This window comes from Cajanus cajan, chromosome 10 (genome assembly GCF_000230855.2).
Source record: "Cajanus cajan strain Asha chromosome 10, NIPB_CcT2T_4, whole genome shotgun sequence".
In the NCBI taxonomy this organism is placed as follows: domain Eukaryota; kingdom Viridiplantae; phylum Streptophyta; class Magnoliopsida; order Fabales; family Fabaceae; genus Cajanus; species Cajanus cajan.
Genome location: NC_138526.1, coordinates 14,950,684 through 14,972,868, shown reverse-complemented (window position 1 = coordinate 14,972,868; position 22,185 = coordinate 14,950,684). Strand labels below are relative to the sequence as shown.

The 22,185-nt window shown below is 31.4% G+C and overlaps 2 protein-coding genes across 2 annotated transcripts; both read right to left on the bottom strand.

Annotated features, from left to right (window-relative positions):
- Positions 1–290: 290 nt before the first annotated feature.
- Positions 291–10,642, bottom strand: LOC109806427 (uncharacterized). Its single transcript, XM_083064674.1, is given in 11 exon segments — positions 291–1,143; positions 2,016–2,114; positions 2,202–2,530; positions 2,612–2,669; positions 2,871–2,999; positions 3,104–3,255; positions 3,595–4,333; positions 4,448–5,001; positions 5,287–8,078; positions 8,080–8,576; positions 10,595–10,642. Coding segments are annotated over 11 exon segments (6,165 nt in total). The 3' UTR covers positions 291–375.
- A 1,964-nt stretch (positions 10,643–12,606) lies between these two features.
- Positions 12,607–14,591, bottom strand: LOC109806173 (protein ASYMMETRIC LEAVES 2). Its single transcript, XM_020368553.3, has one exon. It carries the CDS (start codon positions 14,244–14,246, stop codon positions 13,638–13,640), a length of 609 nt encoding a protein of 202 aa, XP_020224142.1. The 5' UTR covers positions 14,247–14,591; the 3' UTR covers positions 12,607–13,637.
- Between the last annotated feature and the right edge of the window lie 7,594 nt (positions 14,592–22,185).

Here is a 22,185-nt window from a genome sequence, read left to right as displayed (position 1 = left end):
TTATATCTTTTAAAATTAAATATTACCAATGCATTATGCTATTAAATTAATTTTCCATACAAAATAAAGTAAGATTAAACTAAAAATATAAAATATATTAAATTATATCTTTTAAAATTAAATAGAGAAGATATTGTTATAAAATATAATAACTCATAAGTATAAAGTACAAATATAATTAATGATAAAATAATCTATCTATCTATATATATATTATTCAAGAATAAGAATTTTGAATAAGAATATTTGTCAAGAATTTTTCTTCAAACAAAACATTTTTTTAAAAAATATTCTTCAAAAAAGTAATATTTTTTATTGATTAACATCCAACATCTTTTAATCTTTATTTCAATTCAAACAATACAAGAACAATGCTCAAGAGAGATTTCCAGCAACAATGCGATTGTGCTCAAATCGGCTGCACAAAGTTGACCATTTGTAACCAAGCTCAAATAATTCTTGTCGAACTTTTCTTTGATCTTCCACCATTTGAGATTTGTCTTTCCTCATGTTTTCAAACTCCTCTTGGTACCCCATAGTTTCTGCTATGCATTTCTTCTTTTCCTCTTGAAGAGAAGATAAGTCAGCCTCACAATCTTTTATTTCTTTCTTCAGTCTGATGACTCTTTCCTTCAAAACCGCTTCCTTCTTTAGAGCTTCATCCATAAAATTCTTTGCATCTGAAATTTTGCAAGCAAGAGTAATGGCTTCTTCCTTCCCACGAGCTTCAAGCACTACCAACTTGTCAGTGGTGGCAAAGGCTTGCCTGAAGGAACATAGAATGCTTGGGAACTCTTTGTGCATAAAGTCTATAATATCTTTAAGTCCATTTGGTAGAGTTACATCTTCTAGAGGAAGGTTGGACAAGAAGTTAAGAGCAGTCAAAAGAAGAATGCTGTTAGTCTCAGAGGTAGCTATGTCCTTCAGAGGCATCTTTAGACACCTTTCAAGGTCAGCAAGGGCATGCACAACATGGTTATCTTCAGTAATAGAAGATGAATTTACTAGACCTTCACCATTTTCCTCCACAGGTTGAAATAAACTCTTGAGATCATTGGCCATAAATTCTAGAATATTTATAGGGTGGCCTTCACTTTCTTTAGCACTGTTTGTGTCAGTTTGGCTGTGCCCACTAATTTCACTCTGGGAAGAATCAAAGAAAACATAATAGAAAAACATTAGCATTAAGCCTCAACAGTTACAAAGTAACTAGTTTATTAAAGGTTAGTCCAAGGATAAGACTCTAAGCTTTAGGTTCAAAATAAAGAAAAAAATTATTTGTTGTTAGTTTTTATAAAACAAAAAGGTCCAACATATAAAACTATTATTTAAAGTACAGTAGTTTCTTTCAAAATTTGTTTTAGTTTTTACTTATTATTGGGCCGGCGTTGGTTGTTTTTACCATAATTTGGATAGAAGAGAAAGAAGTTAAACTACAAGTGTGTTGTGTGATGGTAACAAAATTCGTGAATACTTAAAATCTTCGATTTCTTTGAGAAACTATGTAGCACAAAAAGGAAAATAAGTTGTAGACTTGAAGTCTAATTCTAAAATGTACTAGCCACATGATGCCAATTAGTGGACAAGCATATTAATTTAAAATATTTATCTTATTTTTGTCTGTGCCTTCGTGATAATTAAGTACTTTACCTTATCTATACAACATTAATTTAATAAATTATTGTTAATGTTTTTAATTTTCTTGATCCCTTGTTTTTTATTTTGGTATAGACAACACAAATATTTTTTACAAGAGATAATTTTATTCAAATTAGATAAGACTATTATGAACGACAAAATTCTTCCTGTAAGAATTTAATATAAGAATTTGATTCAATTACATACTAGGATTCAAACTCAAGATCATTTATTAAGATTAAACAACCATGGACTCTTTGATACACGTGCTTGGTATGGTTTGGTTTGGTCTATTATTTATACAACTATTTTTTTCTGTCAAATTCTTACAGTGTGTACAGTAAGGTCGTAGGTGGTATCAGGTATCAAAAATTTACCTTAGGAATTTCAACGGTACTTTCAATTTCTCCAAGTGGCTTTTGTTGGTAATGGTTCACCAAACATGGTTTGCTCATCGATTTTCCATCCATCAACCCCTACACAAAGTAATGAACAAGTGAAAAAGCATTGGTATCAATCCTTTTATTTCATTTAATACGTAGAAAAAGATTTTGTAAACTCACATTTGTCTTTGGGTGAGTTTTATATAGAATAACATCCAAATAACTCGGAGATGGCCTTTCAACCAGTTCCAAGTTGCTTAACGAAGCTTCAATTCCTGGTATATCTGAAGTTGAAACTTCTGTAACAAACTCCTTCTTTGGTTCTTCATTTCTCTGAGTCATAATGTTATCATTATAAACAACACCTATTTCACCTTCTTTATCAACGAAGTTAGTTCCTTCGTGGACGTTGTCATCAACATTTTGGATCTTCTGACATGGTGAAATTTGTCTCCTATGTTCATTTGGCCTATAACCTTGTTCAATCACCTGGGAATCTGGTACCGTGTCTGCACAATCAAACTTGGTGTAAGTTGCAACAACATCCAAGCTAGTGGCTTTTACACTAGCTAACAAAGTTACTTTCATACCTTCATCAGATGAAGCCTCATCATCCTGAATGATGTCTTTCACTATGTCCTCAATATCCTGTATGTCACAAAAGGAAGAATACGTTTGAGTTGTTTTAAATTATGACCTTGAAAGGCCACATTGTACTCTAAAACTTTTCAAGTTAACAATGGTATTCTTGATCGCCCAACTTCTATTTCAAATACTAAAGAATCAAGAAGGAATTAGACTCACTATTCTGAAATTTTTTTTTGAAGCTCTAAATAAATAAAAACTTACATCCAAAGGTATTTTATACAGATGAGTTGCAGAAGAAGTGAAAGATCGCCTACTAAGTATTGAAGCAGGAGTTGGTATTGCTAATGCCGAAACTTTGCCAATGATGTTTGTTTTTGTTTCTTCAATGTGCTGCATAATTCCAAAAGTTTGGTTTGGTCTATTAGTTTTATCAAATTGTTCTCCATCTAATATGTCGAGTTTCATATAAAAAAAAAAAAAGAGTTATTCCTTACATCTATCAAGTTTGGTGGTAGTTTCTGGTCCAATGATTGCAAATCTTGTGTCCCTTTGCTTTCTTTCTTCAATGTAAGGACCTCTTTTCCTTTTGTTAGGATACCACGTATGTCAAGTAAGTGAGGACGGAGGTAGAAGTGAATTTCCTTATCTGAAACAGAAAATTTAAGAAGGCTAAATCAGAAAAAAAAAATGGAAAACCAAAATATAATATATTCGCGGTTAAAAAATGGAGATAATATCTATTACAAATCTCGAGCAATTTGAAGGTATAAAGTGAAAGGTGACAGCTAGTTTCTAAAAGAATCTAGGATTAAATGTAACTATTTTTTTTCAAAGAGTAGTTTGGATTTGTGTTTCTAGCTGCGTGAATATCCTTTTTTAGGGTAATGTGTGAGCCTTGTTACATGTTTCTTAGACCAATCACGTAAAAAAACAAAAGCGAAAAATTACTTACATCTTTGATAGTATAATTCTGTATAATGCTTACCCGAATTAGAGATTTGCAGCATGTCCTCAACAGTGGTTGTTGAAGTCAGTGAGAACTTTGGACAATTATGCACAAGAAGATTAATCACAATCTGAAATTCAATCCCTTGACAGAAGTTAATGAGGTCTGGTTGTTGCATTAATACTACATGTTTCAGTTTTGGAAGCAAAATCTCCACCCTCCCTTCTCTCACACCTGCTTCACTTTCAAACACTTGCACTAGTCGAGAATTTTGATTTAGGATCAGATACTCTAGTTCTGGAAACTCATGGGAAATGGAAATAAAGAACAAATGCTTCAAGTTGTTGCAGTGTGTGACAAGAAGAAATTTAAGTTGAGAAAAGCATACTTTTGGAGCTTGAGGATTTGAGACATTTTCATTTTCTTTTTCATCTTCGATGATGTGCTCCAATTCTTCACAATGTTCTACAACTAGGATCTTCAATAAAGGTAGCACTCTTGAGATAGAGACAGAGAAGATAGCCTTTAGTTTTGGACAGTTGCAAATGTGTAGTTCACGAAGATGTTGAACTTGAGGGCTCACAAAATGTTTTGAAATAGTCCATACATACGTTAGCTCAGGTAAATTAAATAACTTTAGGGTATCTAAGCACGAAGTCACTTCTTGTCCATTGGTAGGAAATCCCTCTAGATGGAAAATATCTTTGACTTTGGAGCTGTTGTCAATAATAACAGATACTAACTTTGGCTTAATCATCATACATGTTGCCCTTGAATCCTGCAAAAGCATGCTAACCATCAAGTTTGATAAAAATATTAAATATTCTACATTTTAAGAGAAATGGCTGAATAGAAATCGCAGCATGCTTATAAGGAAGAAAAAGAGTGGTACCATTTTAGAACTATGATCAGAATCTGTTTCTTCTGAATCAACCATCAAATTATCGATAGGTGACTGTGTTGTAGAATAATTTTCTGGATAAATGTCGATTATTTCTTGTGTACTACGAAGTGCAACATTTTCCAATACAGGAAACTCAATTTGGAACTTGTTTTGGTATTGATGGGAAGAATGAATGATTTGACCAAATACATGTCTCAACTCAGGAGTATCTCTAATTTCGATGGTTTCCAATTGCCCTAGGCCTCTAGGAAATGAGATGGGGAATATTTTCTCCAACAAGTTACATCTCAAAATACTCAACTTTTTCAAACTTGGAAACATTGGCACATAACTCTGAAAGCCATGATCATCTTGAATCATTTCCTCTTTTTTATTCGTATGAGCTCTTCCATAAGTTAGTATATGGACCAAACCACGACAATCTTCTATCATCAATTCTTCCAATGAAGTCATGGTTTTAGCAGTGGAAGTTGTGAACAATGAACCCAAAATTGGACATGATTTTAGAGTTAGCCTTGTAAGGTTTGGCAAATTGAATGGTCCTGGAAAATAGTTGAATAGATGTCCATGCATGTTAGACAATGTATAAACACCACATGTACTAGATATGTTATTTAAGCAAGTTTCAAATGGATTTTTATGTGTTTTTATTGACAGTTAACAAGAGCAAGAAAAAGTGGATTAATTCTTCAATTCAAAACGTACAACTTCTTTCAGGGAATTTACAATACTATGCCAATATTCCGAAGCATATTTTATTTGGGTCTTGTACAATGATTTAACAAACAACTTCTCATTCTAACACACATATATAGTTCAATGTTTACCTGAGTTTTGAAGCTCCGTATCCTCAATGATTTGTTGTAGCTGATAGCAATTTTCTATCTTCAGCTCTTTCAATTGAGGCAAGCCACCTGAGATACAGGCTGAAAAGATGGCTTTTAATTTTTTGCATCCAGTTACCTCCATTTGTTGAAGATTTTGGAGGAGTTTTCTGGATTGTAAATCGCCTTTACATATAAACCTCAGTTGAGGCAGATTCTCCAAATACAACATTTCTAAACAAGATGTTAGCGGATCTTGTTTTCCATCAATGTTTAGTTCTGCCAATTGAAATATAACTTCTAACTCACAATTATTGACCCGAACTTCTTTTATATTTTGCACTGTTAGTTGTGAAGCTTCATTAATTATGTGATTGTTATGTAAAGCCAAGCAAGTATTGATTGACACAATGTAGAAGCCTGGACAATTTTGCAGACTAAACTGACGAAGAGATGGCCATGTTAGATAAACTTCAGGGCAAATGCTAATCATCTCTGGCAACATAATGAGAGTAAGCTCTTTTAGGGAAGTAAGCTCAATATTGAGTTCATTTTGATCCTGACCAACCAAATGATCTCCATTTGTGCATTGGCCAAACAAGTATTTCAACTCATTATTGCATACAATTTCCAAACACTCTAATTGTACAAGACCCTGAGCATAAGTGATTGGGATTAAATATTCTAAATTGTCACACTCTCTGACATGGAGCCTTTTTAACTTTGGAAACAACAACCTTTTATCATTTGTACTTATCTCCTCTCTGTCATCATAGTTAGTCACTAAATGCTTCAATTCAAGACAAGATGCTATTTCTAATTTTTCCAACTGTACCATGTTTTGAGCAACCGCATGTGTGAAAAGCCATGTCAGTTTTGGACAATGGCTTAAATGCAGGTTCTGTAATTTCTCAAAATGGCCAATAGGAGGCAGAGAACCATGGTACAAGGCTCCCAAATTCTTCATGTGCTCGATTCTAAGCCAATGCAAGTTGGAGAATTGTGCTCCTACCTCGCTCAAATGATGGTTGGTGTCAATCAAACACTCTATCTTAGAGTCACGTATGAGAAGTTCAATCAAAGGATCCATACCTCCTCCTATTTGAAATATGTCAGGGAGAATATTTTTTGCGCTTCCCTCAATATTTGCTAGACACAAAACCTCAGCCTTTTTGGCCAAATCCTTAACTGCTGCATTAGATGGATCCAAATAACTAAGAAATAAGGTTCTGTGACGATTAGGAAACTCTTCTTGGAAACCAGCAAACATAATTCCTAAATGTATATGATACCTTTGCAGTACTTGGGGGACTCTAAACTTTTGGAAGAATTCAGCAGTGTGTTCATTGTAAAAATCCCATTTTGATCTATGATCAACAAAGTACAATTCTTCTAATTGTGGGTGTCTTCCAATCACTTCAAAAGGACTATGTTTCATGTCACATTCGGACAAATCCAACAATCTCAAATTTTTCAATTGTGTAACCACAACGTCTGGTAACTCAAGAAATAAACAATTGTGCAATGTAAGACTTTCAAGTTTCTTCACATCACCCAGAAATGAGATGTCGCCTAATTCCCAGTTACGTAGGAGTATGCAGCGAAGATTTGTCAATGATTTGAATGACATTGCCGACAATGGCCTTCTACGCCTACCCTTATTGTAAAGAAACAAAACTCTGAGCATTCTCATTCCTTTGAAAATTCCATTTGGCACATCCAAATTTGTATACAAGTATAGAAACTCAAGCTTGGTACAATCCAATTCATTTGGAATTTTTTCACAACATAAATATCTCATCGAATTGTGCTCCAAAGTTACATTTTGTTCCAATGCACACTCAATTATTTTATTCTCATCCTTTGCAATCCTGCGAGCTACATGGCGAACTAAATCATGCATTTGGACACTTTTATCATCCACACCCAACAACAAACAAGAACTTAAGAGCTTAATTTTGGCTTCAATCACTTCATTCCTTGCCTCTTCATATGAATGAACGTCTCCAACTACACCTAACCCTATTGCAAACCTTGTTAAAAGTTCTACTGGTATTTCAGAATCTTCAGGGAACACAGAACACAATAAAAAGAGTGATTTAGCTTCTTCAGTATCCAAATTATCATAGCTCAACTGTAGGCACGTGTAAGGATTTTGCAAACCCCTTCCAATATTCAGTGGCTTCAAACCTGTGAACCTATTCAATGCAACCCTCCATACCACCTCAGCTTTGCCCTTCAAGCTACTAGCAACAGCTGCAATGGCAACCGGCAATCCTTTGCATTCATCTGAAATTTTTCTTCCCAAATGCTTCAAGGTATCAGAGGTTCCTTCAAATATGTGTGCTTGCTTTTGAAAAAGAGTCCAAGCTTCTTCATCCGTTAAGATTGGCAATTGGATTTTCTTTTGGCAGTCCATGAGAGTACAAACTTCTTCTGATCGAGTAGTAATGAGAACCTTGCAACCCTTATGATGTTCAACGGAGGGAATCCCTATAGCACCAAAATCAAGCTTCTCCCACACATCATCCAAGACCACAAGAATCTTATTTTCTTGGGTTAGCCTCATGTACAAGCGTTGAGCTCTCTCCAGTTCTTCATTTTCTGGAAATGTATATTGTATTGAACTTGCAATTTTTTCTTGGATCCTTCGAACTTCTACTGTACTAGACACAGGCACAAAAATCACTTCATCAAATAGCTGTTCTGCTTCTGCTTTCTTCCTAATTTCCATTGCTAATGTGGTTTTTCCACAACCCCCCATCCCATACAATCCAATCATGGTGACCTCAAAATTCATAAGCAGGTTGTCTACTCTCAAAATTCAAACACCTTTCTGAAAGAAAACCATGTGTGCCTGAAGGAAGTGTAGCAACACTCTCAAATTCTATGTAGTTTCTACCTTCTTTAATGCGCTTTTCAATGTCCCCTTTTCTATTTGCTAACTTCTTTCCTATGCGGTATCTCCAAAACCAATTTGGACAGTGCCCAAAACAAAAACTTTTTTCAATTCTTGCCTCTTTCAGCAACTGATTCACATTGCTTGCTTCAATGTTAGCATCTTTTAGCCACTTGTCACCAACTTCAGAAGTCTTTCTCGTTTGTTTCTTGGCATGTGCAACACGGTTTTGGACACTATCTCTTGTTGCAATCAAATTACCTTCTTCTTTTGCAAGTTGTTCGACAAAATTGTTAAAGCAACAAGGATAACGTAATTGATTTACAGCTCCACATAACAAATCTTTTGAAATAGAAGACGCAAAACCGTAAAGGTAATCCATTAATTTACTCCACTAAATGCAACTCAATTAACCTGAAAAAAATGAGATGAACTTTCTATACAGTAGGTTTTATAATCAATTATGAAAAACGTATAATGTTTTAGAACAATAGCAATGGAACTCAGAGTCAGAACCATGAAAATAAGTTCTAGTTTTAATTTCTCATTCTATCCCTAAAATTGTATAAACTTTACTTTTTAGTCCCAATGCACTTGAAAACCATCCTTTGGAATTCCTTTACAAACACTTTTAGTTCTCTTTTCGTCCATACCTTAAAAAAAAAAAAAAAAGTTAACCCACGTTAGCAGTGGATGATGCAGCACTTACGTGTCTTATATTTTAGTTCTTACATTTTAGTCGTAGCAAATAGGAAATAGCCAAACGCAAAACATGTTAATGTGTGACGTTAGGATCACTCCATTCATCATTATCACTGTTAATTTTTTTTTTAATAACAGACCAAAAGGAAATTAAAAGATAAAGCTTAACCAACTATAAAGATCAAATGAATAATTTCGTTTTTGGTTCCAAAAAATTTTCCACTCGACATGTGATTTTATGGAAAAAAAAATGTTTTTAGTCACTATGATTAGTTTTAATTTGTTAAATGATAACTTGATAAATAGATGGTTACATGTAATACAATCTAATGATGTCACATCATAATTTAAATCTAACAACAAGAATCAAAAACATGCATTTTTATAGAATTATGGGGTTAAGTAAAAATAAAAGTTTTAATATATCTATTGGTCCAATAACTTTTTGGATTCTTTTTTCTAAATGTCCCTAAATTGTAAAATTTTGTAATTCAATCCTTAATCTTTTCAATTGTTTCTTTTAATTAGATTATGAGGCCAATGGTGTGTTTACATACTGTTAACTTATACCTACATATCTAATTACAAAATTTAGAAAAGATTAGAAACTAGTTCAAAAAACTCAAAAATTATTTAATATGGAAATTTTGTGTGTTAAAATGTTTTTTATTTTGAAATGAAAAGAATAAGATTTTCTAAAATAATTACAAAAGAAAAAAAAATTGATAACCCTCTCTAATGCTTGAGCTGTGAGCAATTAAGAAAACATTAGAAGAAAAAAAATGGCAACTAGGAAACAAGCCAAAATACGTAAGCTTACCTCTTCGAAATAATGTTGTTATTTGTGCAGAAATTGCTGAATTCCTGAATAGGCAGAGAAATGAAAAACAGTTACAGCATATTAACATATGATCTGCAGAATTAAAAAGTAAGTGATGTTAGCACACAGAAAGGGAAATTGCAAACTAAGGCAACTATTTTTCATATTTTGCATACAAGCTTGAGACCACCTTCAGAGGTGAATTCCATAGCTAGAATCTCCAAAAATTATAAAATAACTCATCATTCATCCTAAAATAATAAAGCCATGGGCCTTCGTCTTCTTATTCATTCGAAACTCTGAAGACTTTCATTACAAAGTCTTCGGTTCTTGTCTTATTCATTGTAAGAATGCTGAAGTCTTCGTCTTTTTTTATTTTTTTATTTTGTGGTATTATCTACAACGTAGACTGTAGTGAATTGACTTGGACTATTATGTTGGGACAACAATTAATAAAACTGCGAGCTATACATTTTTAATATTTTATGTTTGATTTTTTTTTTATCCACTAAAATTTATGTGAATCTAACTGAATATAGATTCATTATCAAATTCATTTTGCCAAACCCATTCAGCAAAAAAAAAATTAAAAAAAATCAAATTCATCGAACTCGTGATGAATTTTAACTGTGTATAGTGTCATGTTAACACTCCTCTAACAAATGACTAATGAATAATATTTTGGTTTTTCTTATAAATTTATGAAGATATTAAATATAAAAGTAATTATATTTAATATCTTGAAAACCAAAAAATATATATTTTAATTATCTAATAAACAAGGTATTATTAGAAAGATTTTGAACGATTTAAAGTTATTAATGACTAATGGTAATAGTCGGTGTAAAAGTTATATATGGTCACAAAGTTGTTAAGGGTGACAACAGTACCTGGATCTTTGGTTCCTTTAATGGGTTGGTCACAATTGGTTCTTCCATATTCTCCCTCTTGGTCCTTTCTCGGACTTATTTATATGCATTTCCTAGTTCTCCCTGGTTGGTTGAGTCATGATGAGATTCCCAATGATTCTGATATTCTTATATTCAATTAATGCAGGTAACTGGTGGACAAGATCTAAGCTTTTTGACATGTGACTGTGAGTAGCTAAGATTTCCTATAATGGTAATATGATTTGTTCACGATAGTAGATATACATTTAATGTCATGATTCTGTTTTTTATTTTAGGTTAAAAACTTATTTTGATCTTTTATAATTTTTTTTTATTTTAATTTAGTCTCTCATTAATTTTTGGTCTCAATTTAATCACAAACTAATTAATTGGTTTCAATTTAGTTCTAAATTAATTAATTAATTTCAATGTGGGACTTCCGTCCAAATTATTTAAACGGAGTTAATTTTTGGCTACGTGGATGCCACGTATGCATCTACGTGGCATCCACGTGGATGAGAAATTTTTTTGAATACCCCTGGACCCGGAACGGCCCGTTCTGAAACCGGAACGGGCCGTTCTGGTTGCAAAATTAAAACACTACCAGTGAAGCAGAATGGGCCGTTTTGAAACCAGAACGGACCGTTCTGCTTTCAGAACGGGCCGTTCTAAAACTGTGAATAAAATATTCTTTATTTAATTGTGTTTTTGATATTATAATTATGCAATTTTGATCTCTAAGGTTTTAATTGAGTAATTTCAGTCCTTAAAAGATTATAGTTGTGTAATTTTAGTCTCATAATTTTTAATTAAATAATTTTAATCTCTCAAATATCATAATTGTGCAATTTTAGTCTTTCTCATTACAAATTTAATAATTTTAAAAATTTTATATATATATATATATATATATATATATATAATGTTTTAAAACTATATAATTATTTGTTTATTTAAATTAACGTATATTATTTTTTTTTAATGTATCAAATGATATATATTTATTATTACTAAATAAATAAACTTTATATATTATTAGTATTTTAATATTATTGATAAATTAATATTAATAATATTTTTACTATATTTATAAATAAACTAATAATTTGATAAATATAACTTAATATATATTAATATACTTTTACAAAGATATAAATATATAAGATCAGATATATATTTCTAATTAATATACTTATATTTTTGTAAAAGTATATTAATATATAACAAGTTATATTTATCAAATTATTAGTTTATCTATAAATATATTAATAATATTATTGATATAATATCGAAAATTATAATATACGTTAATTTGAATAGATAAATAATTATTTAATTTTAAAACATTATATATATATATATATTAAAATTATTAATTTTTGATGGGAGAAACAAAAATTATATTATTATGATATTCGAGGGACTAAAATTGTTCAATTAAAAATTGAAGGACCAAAATCGCGCAATTGCAATTCTTTAAAGACTAAAATTATGCAATTAAAATCTTGGAGATCACAAAATTGCACAATTGTAATACTTGAGGGATAAAAAATGCAATTAACCAATATTCTTGATTAATTTTATTAAAAAATATAATAATTAATAAGATAAAAGGAATATCACTTTATAATTTTTTGCAACTTATTTAAGATTAAAGGAACAAAATGATAAAAATTAATAAGATAAAAATAATAAAATAAAATATAAAAAAATATTAATATATTTATTTTATTAGATATAATAACATAATTAAAATATAATTAATAATATATATTTTATAAAATTATTAATATTTTATATATAATAAAATAAAATAAAATCGAAACGGCCCGTTCTGAAACCGGAACAGGCCGTTCTGGTTGCATTTTGGGTGTGTTAATTTTGCACCTGGAACGGGCCGTTCCGGATGCAAAATTAACACACCAAAAGTGCACCTAGAACGGCCCGTTCCGGTTTCAGAACGGGCCGTTCTAGGTCCAAGTGTTTTCAAAAAAATTCTCATCCACGTGGCATCCACGTATGCATCTACGTGGCGTCCACGTAGCCAAAAGTTAACACCGTTAAAGTAATTTGGACGGAAAGTCCCATATTGAAACCAATTAATTAATTTGGGACTAAATTGAAACCAATTAATTAATTTGGGACCAAATTGAGACCAAAAATTAATGAAGGACTAAATTAAAACAAAAAAAAATTATAAGGGACCAAAATAGATTTTTAACCTTTATTTTATGATACTGTAATAGTTTTCAGACTTAAGCTTCATCTCTGGATCCGTAGAATGCATGTTTTATTGGCAGATTCAAAATCCCACCTTTACTAATGATTAACAATAGGGAAATGGACCACCTTCAGTTGCTTTATTAACTCCATCTACCGCACTCATAATCCAGTGTCTGAAATTGTTTTTCAAAGTTATAAATATATTTAATTTTTATTTTCAAAATATAAAATTTTAGCTTACTTTTTTTAATCTTTTTTATATTACCGAAAAAATTAAGAATAGAGAGTCTATAACAAAAATTTTGAAATAATGGTATGCATTATTATTTGAAACATTATGATGGATAATATTAATTAATTTGTTAAAGATTCGGAAAGAGAGATTTCCATTAGCCAACTTCTCACTGCTAAAATTTTTAATAATAACAAAATTCTTTAATTATGTTGTGTCAAATATCTTAGACAAGTCAGAATAAAAATAGAATTAAAAAAATGTAAAACCGTTGAAAAAAACTATCAAAATATGTAGAAGTTCTTAATATATGTGGTAAAGAATTTTATCACATTAATATCAAAATTAATCATTAAATTGACATTTCAAAATCTAGATTGATACTTACTATATGAAAAGCAATATACAAGAAAAAGTGCCATATGATGTACAGAGGAAAAACTCCCAAACATTACGTGTCCATATATTTATATTTATACAATATATATATAAATGACAAACACAATGCAACGAATTATTGTAGAAAAAAAAACATAACTAATTAGTAATAATTACCTATTACATTGTGTGTTATCCTACATGTAAACCCTAAGAGGGATGAACCCTAGTGTGAGGGTCATCACGAGCAACAACATTAGGCTGCTGAAGTTGACTCAACTGCGCGCCAAAACTAGCAATGTTCATGGCCAACACATTATCCTCATAGTTGTTCCCTGCTGCATCAAAGTTCCTAACGAACTGTTGTGGCAAACACTGAAGGTAGCTTTGTCGTTGATCATAATAGCGGTTATCATGTCCGTTAATACCAACGGTCATGGTAACTGCAGTAGAGTGACCATATTTAGTGGTCACTCCCAAGTTTTGAATCTTCGCCAGCTCAAACTTGGCCTTTTGAAGGTCAATTTGGAGCTGACGAAGCTGCTGGTGAAGAAGCGAGATGACTCCGACACAGCCTTGGACAGGATCTCGGAGGCGCATCTCGGCTTCGTAGGCCAGAGAGTTGACAGCATCCTCGCGCTGACGAGGATGCAACTCGTTGAGGAGCTTGGAGACGTTGCTGGCTCCGAAGATTCTGTGAACGTTCACAAACTTCTGAGGCTGGTCGGGAGGGAAGTAGGGCGCGAAAACACACTCCGCTTGGCACTTTCTCCGCAAGAACTTGCACGCTGCGCATGGTGGGTTCGAAGAAGACGCCATAGTCTTGCTACCACTATGCTAATCACAATTCAATGGTAAAGTCTCCCTCCTAATAATTTTAATATGTTACAATCAAATAATAATTAATGTTAACAAGAAAACCAGAGACTTCAAATAATGCGTGTTAGATGACTAATCCATTATTCACGCTACACGCTCTTTTTCTTTTCTTTCATTCGTCTCTTTATATAGTTTATTGTTTAACCAACAACCATAAGTATCCTAACTTAATTAATTTCTCTGATTGATATATACATAATCCATTATTAATCTTTTTTCTTGAACATTTGAGGGAATTAGAAGTAATAAAAGGAAACTTGACTGATTTTGAACCAATTAGGAGTAATAAAAATAGAATCACATTATTATATTAATTAACACATTTTTTTACAAGTACTTTTCTTATGTGTAATTATGTTAAATAATTCTTTTCTTTCAAATTAACACTAATTTGTATAATAAGATATTTACAAGAATATATGATATGATATGTACCCACTAAGAAATTATGATCATAAAAAAATAGATAGAATATTATAATGTAAGATATATATTTTTTTTTAAGGAACATGTATATTTTTTATTAGAGATATTATTTTGGAATCGAGCAGAACTATTATAAATGACAAAGCTATTATTTTGATGATTTAACACAATTACATGATTACATATTCCAAATTCAAATTCAAGAATTGAGATGATAGACAATTACATTAAATACTAAAAAAAAAAAGAATTTTGACATTCATATGATTTTATATAGCTTAAATGAGATTATATCCTTCAATTATATAATATATAGGTATAAAGATTCATAAATTATAATAAATAATTACAATTATACAAATCGAAATTAAGAACATATTTCTTGAATATTATTAAATAAAGTAAGTAAAACATTATAAACTACTTCTTATTATCTATAAATAAAAATAATATCAATCTCATTTCTTTATTTCTTTATTGAAATCATCCATTAACAAAGAAAGAAGACAATTTTTACATTTTACGCAACTATATTATATTTTTATTACATTTCCTTAAAGACACTGATACTTTACAAATACGCACATTTGATTAGCATACACAACACAAATTATAGTATAGTATTAGTAGAGATAATTCATAACAATTTACTTTTTATTTTTTTTGTTCTTTTTTTTTTTTGGTGAACAATAGGGGGTGTATGGCCTAGCAAAACATATTACGAAGCAGTAGTATGTGAGAAAGCAACTGCGATGACATTTTCTTAAGCAATATTTCAATATTAATGCTACACAAAATAAAAACATTCATGGCAACTAGCCAGTTTAACTTGTAATTTCAAATAAACTAGGACCAGGTTGAAAAAGAAATAAACCAAGAATTTCAAACACTGCCATGATATGACCATGACCAAGACAGAGCAACATGATACGAAATATTTGAAGTTTTTAAGTAGTTACAAAAATCAATAAAAGAAATCAATCAAAAACAGTTTTTAAAAGTTAGTTGTTATTTAAATTAAAACATGTCCTCGTAAAAACACTCATACGTGTGAAGCTAAAAAGAGAAATCGCCACAAAATTTTTAATGAACATGAGAATGGTTTCATGCATGTCATTCTTCAAGTCATGCACTTCTTAGAAGTTTCCCCCAAATTTCGAGTTTGACCTTTGGAAAGGATTTTTACAAGACGAAGTATCTTCACTCAAAGACAAAGTATCTTGACTTGGATGATATTCCTGATGAGGCTACAACCAAAGATGTTGTTCCATCTTCTCCTCAAAAAACCTTGCCTCCAACCAAAGAAACTGTAGAAATGGTTAATCATGAAGATAGTCCTGAGCACCATGACCATGAGGGTACTTTCCGCCGCTTGATCATTTACTTGTTATTCTCATGGCCGATATATAGTGCCTTTTAATCATGTACCTTATAACTTTTCTTGAATGAAAGAATGCTTTTTTATATTCTAATTATTTTATATTATCACTTGTTTACAACAATTGAATAATAACTACCCTTATTTAAAATATCTTGTACAAAATTCCCCAAGTTACAATTGTAAACAAGTTATACACCAACCGAGTAGTAATCTTTCTTAAAAAATCTATGAACAAAATTTTCTAAGTTAAAATTGTAATTAAGGTATACAATGATCAAGTAGTAATCGTCTTTACTTAAAAAAATATTTGCACACAATGCAATTTTTTTAAGTTAAAATAAGTAATAATCATAAACATTTTATTATATGTTTTGACCAAGTGTATTTTTTTTTTACTAAAGAAGTCTTCTTGATTTTCATAAAATCACATCCTTAATTGAGGATGCTCTGGAAAAAAATACTTTTATGTTAAGGAATTTTGTTGAATTTTTAAGGCATATCCTTAGCTACATGTGACCTTGGGAGGGAAGTTTTTATTATAAAGTAAAATTGTTGTTTTATTGGCACATCCTTAGTTGAGTGTGTCCCCAAGAGTGAAGCCTTATTGTAAAATAGAATCATTGTTTTATAGGCATATCCTTAGTTGAGAGTGTAATCAAGGTATACAACGACCAAGTAGTAATTTTCTTTACATAAAAAAATATTTGCACAAATTTTTTATAAATTAAAATAAGTAGTAATAATCATAAACATTTTATTATATGGTTTTAGCCAAGTGTATTATTTTTTTACCAAATGTGTCTTCTTGATTTTCAAAAAAACACATCTTTCATTGAGGATGCTCTCGGGAAAAATACTTTTATTTTAAGGAGTTTTGTTGAACTTTTAAGGCATATCTTTAGCTACATGTGACCTCGAGAGGGAAGTCTTTATTGTAAAGTAGAATTATTGTTTTATCGCACATCCTTAGTTGAGTGTGTCCTTATGAGTGAAGTCTTATCGTAAAATAGCATCATTGTTTTATAGGCACATCCTTAGTTGAGAGTGTAATCAAGGTATACAATGACCAAGTAGTAACTTAAAAAAATATTTGCACAAAATTTTTCGAAGTTAAATAGGTTGTAATCATAAACATTTTATTATATGGTTTTGGCCAAGTGTATTTTTTTTTTACCAAACATATCTTCTTGATTTGCATAAAAACACGTCCTTAATTGAGGACTCTCTTGCGAAAAACACTTATTTTAAGGAGTTTTGTTGAACTTTTAAGGCATATCCTTAGCTACATGTGACCTTGGGAGGGAAGTCTATATTGTAAAGTAGAATTCTTGTTTTATCGCCACATCCTTAGTCGACTGTGTCCTCGGGAGTGAAGTCTTATTATAAAATAGAATCATTGTTTTATAAGCACATCCTTAGTTGAGAGTGTAATCAAGGTATACAACGACCAAGTAGTTTGTGTTTACTTAAAAAAGTATTTGCATAAAATTTTTCTAAATTAAAATAAGTAGTAATCATAAATATTTTATTATAAGTTTTTGACCAAGAGTATTTTTTTTACCAAATGTATCTTATTGATTTTTATAAAAATGCATCCTAAATTGAGGATGCTCTCGAAAAAAACACTTTTATTCTAAAGAATTTTGTTGAACTTTAAGGCATTTCCTTAGCTACATGTGACCTCGGAAGGAAAGTCTTTATTGTAAAGTAGAATTATTGTTTTATCGGCACATCCTTAACTACATCTGACCTCGGTAGGGAAGTCTTTATTATAAAGTAGAATTATTTTTTTATCGGTACATCCTTAGTTGAGAATGTCATCCAGAGGGAAGCCTTATCATAAAGTGATGAGGTTATTTTTATGGTATTTATCTGAGAGGATATTTTATGAAATATTTTTATAAGGTTATTACACAAACATACTCCACAAAGATGAGATATTGTCCGCTTTGGGCCTTAGCCTTCACGGTTTTGCTTTTGGTCATCACCCAAAAGGCCTCTCAATCATTGAAGTATGTTTGTATTATATAAGTTGTTATTTTTTATCATATTTTATCGATGTGGGACTTGTTTGTATCCCAACAATCCTCCTCTCAAACAAGGGACCTAATCTTTCATGCAGCGGAATCTGTCTTTATATAGCACATTATATGTTATGAGTTATGAGGGGTTATAGGGTTATTGGTTGTCACCGAATCCAACCTGCGGCTCTGATACCACTGATGGGGTTATGTTATGGTATTTGTTTGAGAGGATATTTTATAAGACTTATTTTTTTTATCAGAGAAGCATAATATAATTTTATTCATGAGTCTCTATTTATAGAGAAATTTTATTATACAAAATCAAATATTGATATTATTCTATTCTAAAATAATGAAATAAATCCTAAAATAATCAGAACAGATTAAATCTAAATATTTGAAATATAAATAAAATATTCTTATAAAAAACTAACTTAATCTTCTAAAGATATTTAGGCATATTCCCAACACTCCTCCTTGACTGAATATCTTTATCACCTAATTTGAGTTTCAAAATCTGCCTTTTTCTCTTTTTGATTGGTTTCTTCTTTTTGTGTTTTTTGTTGTAATTCTTCTTCAGTGGGACCACTTTAACATTTGTCTCGAACTTCTCTTTTGAAGGTGATTTTTCATCATCTTCATTCTCCTCTTGATCATCAAACTTCTTTTGAAGACATGCATCTTTGTGTTCTTCACTTGTATCTTCATTTATAATTGGCTCCTCCTTCTCCAAATTTAAAGCAAAACTTTTGCCTTTCATATGAACATTGAACACTTCTTTGTAGAGTATATCTTTAATCACACAATTTTTATCTTCAAATAACACTTTATAGCCTTTTCCTAATAATTAAGAAACACTCAACAAATTTTGGTTAATATCAGGAACGTATAAACATCATATATTAATTTAAAACATGAATGACTCTTAATAGCAAGTGTTCCTTTGCCTTTTACTGCAAGGTGTACTCCATTCCCCATTTGAACTTTAGAGATATCAATTTTGTTGAGTTCTTTGAAGAGTTCTCGATCATAGGTCATATGATTTGTACAACCACTATCAATAATCCAAGCTTTTGAGGGTTTTTTGGTCATAAAGCATGACATTGAAAGTAGTTCTTCTTCTCCCTCTTCTTGTTGATCTTCAACAATGTTGGCTTCTTCTTGTTGCTCATGAGATTTGCATACATGTTTTAGGTGTCCTAGTTTTCCACAATTGTCACATTTTACATTAGGTCTCCACCAACATCTTTGTTGTGGATGATTAGTCTTTTTGCAATAAGGACATGGTGAAAAAATTTGAGTGTTATTATGTGGATTGTTCTCTTGAAACAATTCATTGTTCGTATTTCAAATTCTCTCATTAAATTTAATACTTGCATGCTTTGAATCCTTTCATCTCCAACATATTCTTCCTTTAGATAATCCCAAATTGTTTTTGCCGATTTGAGAGTCATGATCCTTGTGAAAACATTTTTTGAAACACAGGCAAAGAGACAACTTTTTGCCTTTGGCTTCTTGATTTTCTTTTCCTTATGAATTTTCATTTGAGCTACGGTAGGATTGTCTGGCAACGCGGAAACATCATAATCTTCTTCTACGGCTTCCCAGAGATCTAAACCTTCTAGGTATGCCTCCATTCTCACCGCCCAAAGATCGTAACTTTCTCCATCAAAAATAGGTGGGGAAATTTGTGAAAAGTTTGTTTCTGCTTCCATCTCCAAGATCGTAACCTTAGCTCTAGATACCAATGATGAGGTTATTTTTATGGTATTTGTCTGAGAGGATATTTTATGAAATATTTTTATAAGGTTATTACACAAACATACTCCACAATGATGAGATATTGTCCGCTTTGGGCCTTAGCCTTCACGGTTTTGCTTTTGGTCATCACCCAAAAGGCCTCTCAATCATTGAAGTATGTTTGTATTATATAAGTTGTTATTTTTTATCATATTTTATCGATGTGGGACTTGTTTGTATCCCAACAATCCTCCTCTCAAACAAGGGACCTAATCTTTCATGCAGCGGAATCTGTCTTTATATAGCACATTATATGTTATGAGTTATGAGGGGTTATAGGGTTATTGGTTGTCACCGAATCCAACCTGCGGCTCTGATACCACTGATGGGGTTATGTTATGGTATTTGTTTGAGAGGATATTTTATAAGACTTATTTTTTTTATCAGAGAAGCATAATATAATTTTATTCATGAGTCTCTATTTATAGAGAAATTTTATTATACAAAATCAAATATTGATATTATTCTATTCTAAAATAATGAAATAAATCCTAAAATAATCAGAACAGATTAAATCTAAATATTTGAAATATAAATAAAATATTCTTGTAAAAAACTAACTTAATCTTCTAAAGATATTTAGGCATATTCCCAACACTCCTCCTTGACTGAATATCTTTATCACCTAATTTGAGTTTCAAAATCTGCCTTTTTCTCTTTTTGATTGGTTTCTTCTTTTTGTGATTTTTGTTGTAATTCTTCTTCAGTGGGACCACTTTAACATTTGTCTCGAACTTCTCTTTTGAAGGTGATTTTTCATCATCTTCATTCTCCTCTTGATCATCAAACTTCTTTTGAAGACATGCATCTTTGTGTTCTTCACTTGTATCTTCATTTATAATTGGCTCCTCCTTCTCCAAATTTAAAGCAAAACTTTTGCCTTTCATATGAACATTGAACACTTCTTTGTTGAGTATATCTTTAATCACACAATTTTTATCTTCAAATAACACTTTATAGCCTTTTCCTAATAATTGAGAAACACTCAACAAATTTTGGTTAATATCAGGAACGTATAAAACATCATATATTAATTTAAAACATGAATGACTCTTAATAGCAAGTGTTCCTTTGCCTTTTACTGCAAGGTGTGCTCCATTCCCCATTTGAACTTTAGAGATATCAGTTTTGTTGAGTTCTTTGAAGAGTTCTCGATCATAGGTCATATGATTTGTACAACCACTATCAATAATCCAAGCTTTTGAGGGTTTTTTGGTCATAAAGCATGACATTGAAAGTAGTTCTTCTTCTCCCTCTTCTTGTTGATCTTCAACAATGTTGGCTTCTTCTTGTTGCTCATGAGATTTGCATACATGTTTTAGGTGTCCTAGTTTTCCACAATTGTCACATTTTACATTAGGTCTCCACCAACATCTTTGTTGTGGATGATTAGTCTTTTTGCAATAAGGACATGGTGAAAAAATTTGAGTGTTATTATGTGGATTGTTCTCTTGAAACAATTCATTCTTCGTATTTCAAATTCTCTCATTAAATTTAATACTTGCATGCTTTGAATCCTTTCATCTCCAACATATTCTTCCTTTAGATAATCCCAAATTGTTTTTGCCGATTTGAGAGTCATGATCCTTGTGAAAACATTTTTTGAAACACAGGCAAAGAGACAACTTTTTGCCTTTGGCTTCTTGATTTTCTTTTCCTTATGAATTTTCATTTGAGCTACGGTAGGATTGTCTGGCAACGCGGAAACATCATAATCTTCTTCTACGGCTTCCCAGAGATCTAAACCTTCTAGGTATGCCTCCATTCTCACCGCCCAAAGATCGTAACTTTCTCCATCAAAAATAGGTGGGGAAATTTGTGAAAAGTTTGTTTCTGCTTCCATCTCCAAGATCGTAACCTTAGCTCTAGATACCAATGATGAGGTTATTTTTATGGTATTTGTCTGAGAGGATATTTTATGAAATATTTTTATAAGGTTATTACACAAACATACTCCACAATGATGAGATATTGTCCGCTTTGGGCCTTAGCCTTCACGGTTTTGCTTTTGGTCATCACCCAAAAGGCCTCTCAATCATTGAAGTATGTTTGTATTATATAAGTTGTTATTTTTTATCATATTTTATCGATGTGGGACTTGTTTGTATCCCAACAATCCTCCTCTCAAACAAGGGACCTAATCTTTCATGCAGCGGAATTTGTCTTTATATAGCACATTATATGTTATGAGTTATGAGGGGTTATAGGGTTATTGGTTGTCACCGAATCCAACCTGCGGCTCTGATAC

Excerpts from the sequence above, each read along its gene's own strand:
- LOC109806173 (XM_020368553.3), bottom strand. The coding sequence starts at position 14,246 with ATGGCGTCTTCTTCGAACCCACCATGCGCAGCGTGCAAGTTCTTGCGG.